This window comes from Odontesthes bonariensis, chromosome 7 (genome assembly GCF_027942865.1).
Source record: "Odontesthes bonariensis isolate fOdoBon6 chromosome 7, fOdoBon6.hap1, whole genome shotgun sequence".
NCBI lineage: Eukaryota > Metazoa > Chordata > Actinopteri > Atheriniformes > Atherinopsidae > Odontesthes > Odontesthes bonariensis.
This window is the reverse complement of record NC_134512.1, coordinates 10,406,731-10,418,742: the sequence shown is the minus strand read 5'-3', so window position 1 is coordinate 10,418,742 and position 12,012 is coordinate 10,406,731. Positions and strand designations below refer to the sequence as shown.

Genomic DNA, 12,012 nt, shown 5'->3' with positions numbered 1-12,012 from the left:
TCACCACCAAGATTGATTTAGTTTTCCCGATGTAACTTCCATTCAGTTTTGAGAGATTTACTTTGACAAATTTTTACATGGAAACAGCTATGATAGGAAATGATCGCAACATACTGCTGTATTAATAAGCTGGAATAGAAAGATAGATAGTTACATAGATAGTAGATAGATATGTGTTTTGAAGCTTTAACTTCTGCATTGTAAAATTTCAGAAGTAACATGCAAGGAATAGATAGTAGCAACACTGCACATTTTTTGGGATAATTCACATGCCACTTGTTTTGATAAGTTATGACTAGTTTTCTGACGTAATTTATGGAGCCAGTCCCCAGAGGGCAATCAAGGACCTGGAGTTCTTGGCTTTGAGTTTTTCCCTTCAAGATTACCACTTGGGTCCAACTCATCCTAAATTATTTTAGGACCTTATTTATAAATGGAACTTGCAATATCTTTTGATCTTAAGTATGACTTTAGTAGAAAACCATGTGTCATAAACCATACATTTTGACAAGAGAATGATATGATCTCCACTCAAAGTTGATAAAGGGTTATTACACTTTGGGACACCAAAGTATCCTGTAGCCTGTGGTTAAGTTACAAGTTACATTACAGGACACACTTTACTTTCCCTTATAGTTCAATGTCAGATGATTTATATTTAAGAACAGCTAAACTTTTCTATATATTTTTTCAGTGCTGTGGCAACCCACTCCATAGCTGCATATTTTGCTTTTTCAATACACCATTTATCCAGTGTATTTGTGCTACAATTTCTTCTGGTTTCTTTGTGAACCTTTACTTGTACTAGTGCTATAAGGATAACTTGTAACTGAAATGCCCAGTTTATGGTGATTATTTTTAAAAGGAAGTATATTGGAGCCAAATATGTTTTACAGACAAGTAGGTATTTGTTGTTGGGTTTGACACCAGATTACTGCAACTCTGCCCTCTTCCTTTTAGATAAAGATAGAAAACATCAGTCACTCTGTTAGGTTAGCCTTTAAACAAATTTAATGTTTAAGCCATAAATCGAGCCTGAAAAGGTTTGGATTCCTATTTGATTGTAATCTGGAAAGCCTTAGAAAAATCAAGCTGTCTCACAAGGTAATTCCCCCATTCTTCATGATTGGAACATGCAGATGCCACACTCTTACCGCCTGTCTATCTCACAGAGACACAGCTGCTTGGACCAAAAAGCTTACATTCGCAGTCATTAGAACAAAGCCCTGGAGCCAGAGAATTTATTGCAAACCAAATAATTATCACCAAATGTGTGTTCACAGACAGCTGTAGTTGGATTTTTTGTTACAGTCCAAAGCAGAAATGAATCTTTGTTTAGTTTCCCATCCTGGTTTGCGTTTGCCATTTACACTGGCATTCTTTATATTAAACTAGCATATATGTGATAAAAAATATATGAATGAGAAATTCTCTGGCATATATTTAGTGTATAACTTCCAAAGCAGTCATGTGTGTTGTGATAAATGTGCTCATTAGATTCAAGTAGCTGTATTTTGGTGGCGTTTTTTTTTTTCTTTCCTGAAAAGATGTTATAAAATGTTAAAAATTTCTGAAATGTAAAAAGAGGTCAAATTAGAGGAGTCCTGCACAGACTATAAAGTCTGTCGCAAGAAAATGGGGATTCAAATACCTGGATTGAACTGTAATGATTAGCATAGCTCATTGGTTTAGAAGAATGAGGTTATATTGAAATCAAAAGAAAAGCACTGTATATGTTTAGGTCTTTAGTCTGAGCAGCATTCATAAAATTTAATAAAAACTGCTGAAGAGTGGACCAAGATCCACCTTTTCAAGGGATCTCAGGTGCCTGTTTGGTGCGCAACATGGTTTTGATGATAATATTGAATGATCCGCATGAACAGAGCAATATTTGATTTACTAAACCTATCAATTGTTAACATACCCTGATGGTGTATATTTTTGTGAGTATTCTCAGACTGCCTGTGAGTTTGAACCCTGATTTCAACTGGTTTGATATCCAGTGTTTCTGTTGTTGAGGTAGTTCTCTTCTTCTTATCAGTCCCCCCTCAGAAGCTGTCTGTTTGAAACAGCTCAGCCATGAAGGCTTCTAAACAAATGATGCTCGTATGATTCTGTTACTCTGGGAAGCTTGTGGGCTCTGTGCTGAGACTCATGATTTCCGAGGCTGAAACTCTAATGAATGCATGCCCTGCAGCAGTGGTAACTGTTGATCATTCTTTTCTAGGGCAAACCTCATGGTTTTGCAAGTGCATTTGAAGAAGCTTTTACAGCTCTTGCCATTTAGAGTATACTGGCACACTAACGATTCCAGATGACAACCTCATAAAGCTGCCTGAAATATTGGTTAAGGAGACTTGTGCAATGCATTATAAACAGGCAAAAATACCCAAGGCCATATAGGTAAACAATGCATACACACAAGTGTTTTTTTCTTATTTAGCCTTATTGCCAATTTTCATAATGGGTTATAATTATTGTAATTGTGGGTGCTATAATTAACTGCTGCCATGTGTTGTGCTTAATGGCTGTGAGACCCCTCTGATGAGACTTGAAAAAGAAAACAAATATTTAGAGATAGTTTTGATTTCCTGGCACAAAATTGTCTCACAGGCTCCCACTGGGCTGTTAAAGAAAACAGCAAACATATCATGATTCATCTGTACATCTGTGTCTCCTTCCTGATCATCTCCACACAGACTAGTGTACAAGCTGAGCGCTCATCCGTTGTTTATAAAAATGGAGCTGTCAGTCCTCTGCTGTAGCCCTGATGTGATGTGTGTGCTGATGCGTGTTTTGGCCATTGGTTCACAATTCAATCATTTCCTTTTCCTTTGCACTGAATTTACAGAACTGATCACTTGTTGCTTTTTTTAAAAAATTCAGCAGCTTTTGTTCTTTTTGTGAATACAGAACTGAGATCAACACATAACTCTGATTTCCTTTTTCTCTGCTTCACTGACGGATTTCTCGGTTTTCTATTCTGTAAAACTGCTTCTTCTTTACTGTCACTTTCATTATAGTACGTATTTAGTTGTGGCGCAAAACGATGTCTGGATATGCAAATAACAGTATAGTATCCATTCTTGGCTGAAAATAGGATATGAAATCATGTTTGTTCGTGGTTTAGAGATTTATAACATATGCACAGCTACATGAAGCAAGCAGAAAGAATGGCGTTTTGCACTGCTGCCTTTGTATGTATACACAGTTTCAGTGGTCGAGAGGCAGGGTACACCCTGGACAGGTCGCCAGTCCATCACGGGGCCACACAGAGACAAACAACTTTCTAGGGACAATTTAGACTCACCTATTAATTAACCAGCATTCATGTTTTTGAACGGTGGGAGGAAGCCGGAGTACCTGGAGAGAACCCATGCTTACGTGGTGAGAACATGCAAACTCCACACAGAAAGGCCCCAGCCGGGATTAAAACCAGAACGTCTCTTGCTGTGAGGCGACAGCGCTAACCACCACACCACTGTGCAGCCCAAGTGGAAGTCCCATTAATGCTAAATCGTACGGGTTTCTTACAGTACATTCATATATTAGTCTTCTTTCAGGGAAAGTCTTATGTATTGTAGTAAGGCAATGCCAAACCACATTCAGAATGTATCACAGCAGCGTGGCTGCACAGTAGGTGTCAAGGTGCTAAATGGGCTTGCCTGTAGTACAGACCTGTACTATGAAACAAAATCTATGACAAAGTTGTGCCTAAACCATTGAGCAGCAGAAAAAATGCTTTCAGGACTACAGCAATTGACCTCCTGACTTGCAATAGCTTCCAGGGTGTTGTGATGCAATAATAGTGCGAAACATGCCAACTTTGCCCTTATCAAATTAATAATACTCATCACAAAAACAATACAAACAATCTTTGTTTAAGTCATTGAACTATACATACTATTTTATTTACATTTAATGCATCAATCTATCTATCTTTTTTTGTCTAAATACATGTGAAGGAATAAAAAATATAATTGTTAGCTTCGATACATTAACCCTGTGAAAGTATTAATCCTGAGGTTTTTTGCAAGTAAGGTCAGGTTAAAAATCATTGCTGCGGTAAAAAGAAAACAGATCACTATCTGTTCTCAATCGGAAAAGACAACCTGTAAATAACATCTATTGCAGGTTGACAAAATGCGTGGGAACAAAAGCAACTGTCTCCTCAAAATGAAAGCCTCCTGAATTCAGGTTAATGAAATGAACTGCACTTGGGGATGAGGTAGGGGAAAAAAGTGAATTGGTATAATAACAACCAGGGGGCGAAAAAAAATCATGGTTGATTACTTTCCCTTTATTTCAGTACATGTTACTCATACAAAATAATCTGTACAAAGGCTAAAATAGGTCTTTTTTTTTATTATTTGCATAGAAGGAACAGTGATGTAAAACATAAAAAGCCAGGGTGGAATGGCACATTAATTCGACTCACTGTCACACACAAGCCTGATAACACTGAGGTTTAAAAGGTGGATCAAGCTCTGTACAAAAATACTATGCTGCTCTCTTCATTCTCTTTAAACATGAGACAAATTGCAAATGGTTTGCATTTTATCTCCTTATTGTTCTTTGAAAATAAGAATGAAAAAGAAAGAACAAAACCTACCAAATACCATGAACTCATCATTAGGATGAGTGTTACACTATTCATTTTAAGGCGGGGATGCCACTATTTCATTGAACACATCATGGAATCTTAATGCAAAGTTCTCAAAGCCCACCACTGGATAAAAAAATCAAAATCACAGTTTAAATGTGGCCTATATAATTGACAGTGACATAAAAAGGGACTAAATCAGAAGACTTGAGTCATTAAACATGAAAGGCAATGACTGTACGGTATCATGGGTTTTTTGTGACACACTTTTCTTTATTTAAAAAATAATTGATTTAGAGAATAAAGAGAAGGTAGTGCATCACCTCAAATATCGTAGATGTGTAGCAGAAACTCCACAGGACAAGGTTGGCAGGTATCAGATAATGCCACCCAGCAGAACACAACATCAAACACATCATTTCTAGAGCATACATATCCACTGCTCAGATATTCAGCTTTAGCACGGGAGAAGGATTAGGAGATTACAGAATTAATATACTGAAGGAGGTAAAAATAAAGTGATTTGAATTTGAAGAAAAATATATTTCTATGTTCAAAGTTCCTCACAGCAGACAAAACCCGATTATTGTATGTGCATTCTGTCTTTACCGTCTCTATGGCTTGCCGAGAGTGCTGCAATGGATGAAAGGGAATATTTAATGCTCCTTCAGAAAAAAATATCATATCTAAAAGCAGGTATTACTACTAGATCAAAATGCAGTCAAATAGAATATGAAAACCCTGACAGAAACACAAATTTACATCAAATTTACACTGCTGGTGGAGTTGAGAGAGAAAAATACCTCACAGACAGAAAACCAGCAAAGATGAAAAAACAGAAAACATACAGTACAAGTGGAAGATATGTCTAAATGAGCATAAAAGCGCATGAGTTGTTAGAAAATGACACTGTCACTGTTAATATTAATAATATAAGTAGCTGTGGCAAAGTGTAAAACTAAGTTACATCAGTTGTAAAATGAGCATATTTACATTAGGGGATAACACCCAGTTCTGATACATTGGAATAAAATAAGCTCTCTTGCACAGTGTCAAATCATGCTCTACAATCTGCAATTCTAAAAGGCATACTGCAGATTATAACCACATATCCTAATTTAATTAAAGTGGAACCACGACTGGAGTGCAGTATGTCTTTCAAGGACTTCACCCTGTGACATATATCAAATCTACCCTCAATCAGTTCTGACTTAATTGCTTTAAGTGCCTCTAACAGTGTTAAGACAGAAAGGCATTTTTTTTTCACCTTGTGGAGGAGCACTGCAATTACTAAGCCTCTGTAAAAAAAACAAAAAAAAACAGGTGTCATTTTCTTACAATAAGGTACAATAAGTATCTTGTCACACGTGGCAACAAAAAGTCAGCAAAAACGGCTAACAACAAGAAAAGTAATAGTATGTTGTATAAAAACACACATCAAAACAGCAACAACCAATGTACAAAAACACAGAGGAACATTTTCTGTGACCAAATCATAAAAACTAGGTGATGGAAGCAGGGCTGAACTGGAGTACATACAGAATGTTGGCACAGTCAGATCAGTCGAAGGGAAAAGAGTTAAGAGTCTGCCTGCTGGGACCCTGAAGTATGATGTCAGATCTGGAGACAACCCCTAAATTCATCTTAGTCCCACTGTTCTGCTTTCTCATGTTTTCTGTGGCGTCCGTGTTTAAAGACTATCCCACCCAATGTGAGAGAAAGCTAGACAGTTTTCTTCAAACTTTCCTTTCTGCCGTAGGGATACAGTGCAGCCAGATTTACATAATGGTAACAGCCATTCCTCCTAGCACCCCTCCTGAGAGCAGAATGCGCCCCACAGTTGTTTTGAGTTGTCCAAAGAGCAGAGCTATTTCTACAAGGCTGGCAGCATCTGTATGTAGTGCCAGGTTTCTGCAGAGCACGGTAGTAAATAAGGGATGTGTAGAGTTTGTGGAGGCAGCCAAGCAGAGGAGATGTGACCACTCGTGCCTTCGCTGTACATCAGCTGCTGTCATGTTAACCCCGTGGACAAAACAAGAAGAGTCAAAGCATATGAGAGCAGACAGTGTATTCACAGCCAGCGGGTCGCTACACACAACAGCCCAAATCTGCCCCCCTAAACCAACAGACCCTCCACCCCTTCAGCATCTTAAACTGTCTCTCAGATTAAGTAATCGTGAAACCCAATTAAAAAATGCCAGGAGAGACATCTGTAAAAGCTTCAAAGCAAACATTCTGCCAGACTGGAAGAATGTCTAATGAGTGAGTCCAACTGGGTAATTTTCTTTTCTTTGTTAGCCCATGTAACAGAGAAACAACAATGTAATAGGTTTAAGGTTTTTCTAAAGAAAAAACTTCTCCTTGATCCAATTATCTTGGATCGAATTTAGAATGCTGTCACTTTAAGGCTCATGTGGCTCTAATAGCTCAAATCAGTTGTTGCTTTGGCTTTACAGGCTGTTAATGCTGGACCGATGCAAACTAGCTGCCAGTGGAAAAATTGCTGTTGGACAGGGGAATAGTAAACTAGTGTGGGAGAATTTGGTGATTTAAATTTACATATAGCACAATAAGCATATATGTTCAAGCTTTTGCTAAATAACTGCAGCTAAATTAGATGAAAGGTAAAGGACACCAATCAATTTAGCTAAAGTATTCTGTACAACAGTTCAAATGGATGGATTTCTGGCAAAAAAAAAAAGCTACACACCAAAAAGACAAATGTGATGCAACGTGTTAATGTGGAGTCAGAGTTGCAGCAGAAAATGGAAAAGAAGATGTTACACATGGGGCAGTGAAAACGTAAAGGTGTGGGCCAATGAAATTAAATGACAGATTTATTTTTTGTTTAATTTTCACCTTTCGTATAACCTTTCATGTATCTGTTCTTTTGTGTTTATATGCAACCAAACCTACTCCAGTTTCAGACTGCTCATTCAGAATGTCAGGATTTCCAAACTGACTCCAATTCAACACTGACCTATTGTACTTAATGTGGATGTGATGACACAATGAAATAAATAACTATTACTGACAAACTGAACACGTTGCTGTAAACAAAGCACTTAATCTGGTTGTACTGTTGATTTACAACTTGTCTAATTATTTGATGACTTTTTGCCCCCCCCGTGTTCATTTGACATTCAGATGTCAAACTGCATTTATTTTGGAGAGTGTAATGATAGTTGCCGCTAAAAGGATCCCTTAACAATATGTATTTCTTTATACCAGTAAATCTTAAAAGACTTTGAGCAGACAGGCTGGAGGGCATTTTCTTTCAGTCACCAGCAAATAAAGAGTATTTTTGGTCTGCAGGAGGTTGGCTGATGCACAGGCCTCCTGTGGCGCATCAACACACAAACAGACATAAACAGACGTGTCCTACGGGGGATGTTGCCATACCTATCCGCCTAAGCTTTGATCTGCCTACACTCCAGCCTCCCCTCTCCTCCTGCATGCATGAAAAGTAAGCTTACACAAATCATGAGAGGTTGCAAACCAGGGGTGGTTTAACTGAGTAATGAGCAGGAACGTCATTTGAGACTGTGTGTATGCACGCAGCATGAAATTCATTGCCTCCTAACATGTGGGAAGAGAATTGGGATGAAAAAAGAAAAATAGAAGCAGTGCTGAGTTACCAGCCACAACGACAACAAAAAAAAAAGGAGAAGAGAATGGATGAGACCTTAAACAGAGAGCTCCTAGCCGCCTCTGCCAACAGTATTGATGGCTGTAGCGAGACAACATGTCTGCTCTGTTTGTGGCCGTCCTGCCCCTGCCTCCCAGTATGTGTGCTTTTGTTTTCCCACTCTGCAGCTTGGACTGTGTGATAAAACAAACACACGGAGCCACATACACATGCACACACAATCTTGTCACAAAGTAAGAACTTTATCATTTTGGTTGATGGGACTTGTGAAACTGTGATAAACAACCATTAAACACCATTTGTGTTGTCTCACAGGCATTGGAATACTGGTACTGTGTGGTGCCATAATGCATGTGTTCACAGGCAGATTTGTGCATTAAAATCTATTATTCAGAGGACGCTGCAGATTTTGATTTGAAATTAATCCACTGATGATCTCTCACACTCTCATAACATTCCCTTTTCCCAAATCTCAACAGCCGAGTGAAGAAAAAAAAAAGAAGTCACGGATTACATTAAAAATCTTTCCTGACATGTCTGTGCTTCTCCGCAGCAACATCACGTCAAATCCAACCCCACACACATACACAATGCACGTCTGAGAGCTCATTGCACTGATCTGTTCAACACTTACATTCCACCAGAGAGCTAATAAACATACAGTTTTGAACAAAAATGGCAGATATTTCAAAGACATTGGTAAATCAGTGAAGTAGAAAACTAGCATGCCATATAGGATCTTCATTCATTTACAAGGGAAAAAGGGGCATGGTTGTAATCAACATGAAGAAAAAGAAAATCTCCACAAAATGTGGAGGGTTTTTTCAGTTTCATGGGTTCTCTTTGCCTTGAGAGGGCTTAAGAGGCTGTGAGGGCATCTTTGACGTCTTCGTTGTCTCTGAATCCATTCTTCCGTCCATTAAATTGTAAGTCCAAGCAAAAACAACAAAAGAAAAAAAAAAGCCCAAAAAATAGATGAAGTATACTCAAGACAACCAATGGGGTTCTCATCCTTGCCAAAAGTAGGTGTCCCTTCTTTTCCAGTTGTGTTACTCTTTGGCAAAATGAGTGATAAGAAGAAAGAGCGGAAAGGGTGGGAGCACAGCTGGAATCTGTACAGGGCTGGGAAGGGGGATGAAGGACGTTCTACAGAGGTTGTATAGTGAACGGGAAAACAAAGGATGTTTATATCAGAGTTTTATCCCATCAGGCAGTGGGGCTCCTCTCCATTGGGTTCCTACGCCCGAGGCTAAGCATCGTATTTCTTCCCTGTTCTGTGGATGTGGTGGAACAGTGTCATGGAGAACGCCATACCCAGAAGCTGCAGAGGAAACAAGAAGGAGATTGTGAAATTGTGACTTTATATACTGTGAATTTCATTCTGTTCATAGTATGTGAGCATGTGTGTCTCGGTGAGGTCTATTTGATGTTCATGACTTGGGCTGAGTTGTTTTTTTGAAGCACAAAAAATTGTGTGGCGAAGCACAAACACAGCACATTCTCTTTTTCAGATGGCCTTCTAACAAGAGCTCTGGAATTTTTGTGATGAAAAAAATGCACAGCGTACACCAACATCAAGTCAATGAAGCAAATTGAGATGCCACTGAATCAAAGTATCCAGCTATCTCTTTGAAGTTTCCATTACCCCTGATACTCCTACATCAAACACAGTCACAAGGCTGATCCTAGAACCATTATCTTGAAAAGTTTCAGATGGCAGTGAAAGTACTGTATGGTGCATATTTTTTTTTTAATAAAAAGGCAATGTGAACTCCACTGGGGATTTCTGCAATATGTGATTAGCCTGGGAAAGCTGCTGATTCTCCTTTAGTTTCAGTCAAATCTTAATTCATAGAGCTGCTTGTGAGAAAAATACCATCTTAAGCTGCTGTCAATCAAAACAGGAAACTATAGTATTTACACCACTTATTTACATGTGGCTCATCTGGAAAGTTTTTACTGTCTGCTTTATTGAGTCTAAGTAAAACAACACCTGTAAGGCTTGTCAAAGCATGACCTTCTATTCTTATCCATGGCTAAATTGCTGAGATTTAAAAAAATAATAATTTTGGATGAAGATATCTATGCAGGTTTCTGCCAAATTATGTATAAATCAGGTCTAAATCATTCATAAACCAGGTCCCAGTGGCTCTGGCTATTATGCAACACTGAAGACGTTTTGAGCATCAGCATTTCATGGTGTTCTTTGTTGCCACGTTCTCAACCTTGCTTTTGGATTCGCTAATCTGACAGCCTGAGGTCTATTTCTCAAGTCTTCCCTCTCGCCTTGAATCTGAAGAGCAGCTGTGAGCGTATGAAGGGAGGGGAATAGAAGGTTAAAACTAATGCCAGACATAATCAGTATTCAAATAGGACTTTTATTTGTCATTACTAAGTGAGTTTGAAAAGGGTATGAACAGGATGGGAAGAGATGATGTTGTACATGATGAAAAGTGAGTTACATTAAATGCAAGTGAGCATGTAAAAATAGTTTGTCATGGCATCAAATATAATCCAGATATTCTTTGAGTGCAGCTGTAAACTTTAATTGAAAGCTGTTTAGTAACACAGAGGAGTAGCAGATGAATAAAAAACGAGGCCGTCGGTGAATTGCCTTTTCTTCAGTCAGCCTTGACAATTTATAGTCCCTACATAACAACTTTGATGGATTACAGGCAAATGTCAAGTTCCTTTTTACGATACAGAAGTCCCTTTTGCATTGCCTTGACTGAGACGGGGCTCAAGGAGCCTACGATCATGGAGGAGGATTATGTTTATTTTTTTGCTGCCAAACCCCTCAACCCCAGCTTCTCCTTCTCATGCTGTGTCTGACCTCAGTCAATTTCATGTCCGTTGTCACTGATACCTGCTTCGTTCTGTTCCCTTGCAGGGGTCTTTACTGCTGCTGCTCTTAGAGCCTTAAGCTCTCCATGTAGGCACATTAAAGGGCAGGAATAACTTGGAGGAACAGAGGAACACTTCCAAATATTACCTTACATATAGACATGAGCATTTTCTTTGTCTACAGCGGTCTTGGCTGAACTAATGGAATAGATTTGTTGCCAGGGAATCACTGCACAAGCTGAACTTTTGTCCCTGTCTCGATGATTGTTTTATTTAATCCTGACCCTGTAACAAGCGCTATTGCAAAAACAGTACACATGCCATATGATTCCTCACTGAAACTGCCTGACTTTAGGGCTGACATCAATCACTTCAATGAAGGGAACTTACAGATCTCCGTGCAGTGCTCCTTTAAGCATGCTTGATCACAGTGTGGTTTATTTATTCTGATCTACTAACCTGCCATGAAGAAATAAATACCTGTGAAACCAATCTGGTCATGCATTTTTCATCTGTGTCTCCAGGAGCGCAGAACTGTTCCAAGATGTTAGCTTCATTTTGGATGACCTAACTGGAACTATCTCGTATCATTTTTGTGTGACAATGAAGTGGCACCCAAAAAAACCCATTCATTTTACTAATTAATTGTGGGTGTCAAAATCTAAAAATGAATTGTTTCCCAAGAAGGATGATAGTTGTTGCAGAGTGTTTCAGATGCAAGAAGCTTTAATTAGCTAAACTTAAACACAAGGACAATGTGAACAGCTGACTGTTTACTGATAATTTATACCCAGCAAGAACCTGATCACAGAACTGGTCACAGATGTAATCTGCCAGGATGCATGACAAATGTATTTAAGAAGTCATTTATCCCTGCTTCTACTGGTCTTTCAAACAACATACAGTGATACCATGT

General features: G+C 38.7%; 1 protein-coding gene across 2 annotated transcripts in view; it reads right to left on the bottom strand.

The window, feature by feature from the left end:
- Positions 1–4,855: 4,855 nt before the first annotated feature.
- tspan9a (tetraspanin 9a) overlaps positions 4,856–12,012 on the bottom strand; it is a 193,261-nt gene continuing 186,104 nt past the window's right edge. For both annotated transcript variants that reach the window (XM_075469396.1, XM_075469395.1), the window contains one exon: positions 4,856–9,573. In XM_075469396.1, coding sequence (XP_075325511.1) covers positions 9,502–9,573 — 72 coding nt within the window. In that variant the 3' untranslated portion in view covers positions 4,856–9,501. The remainder of the gene's footprint in view (positions 9,574–12,012) is intronic.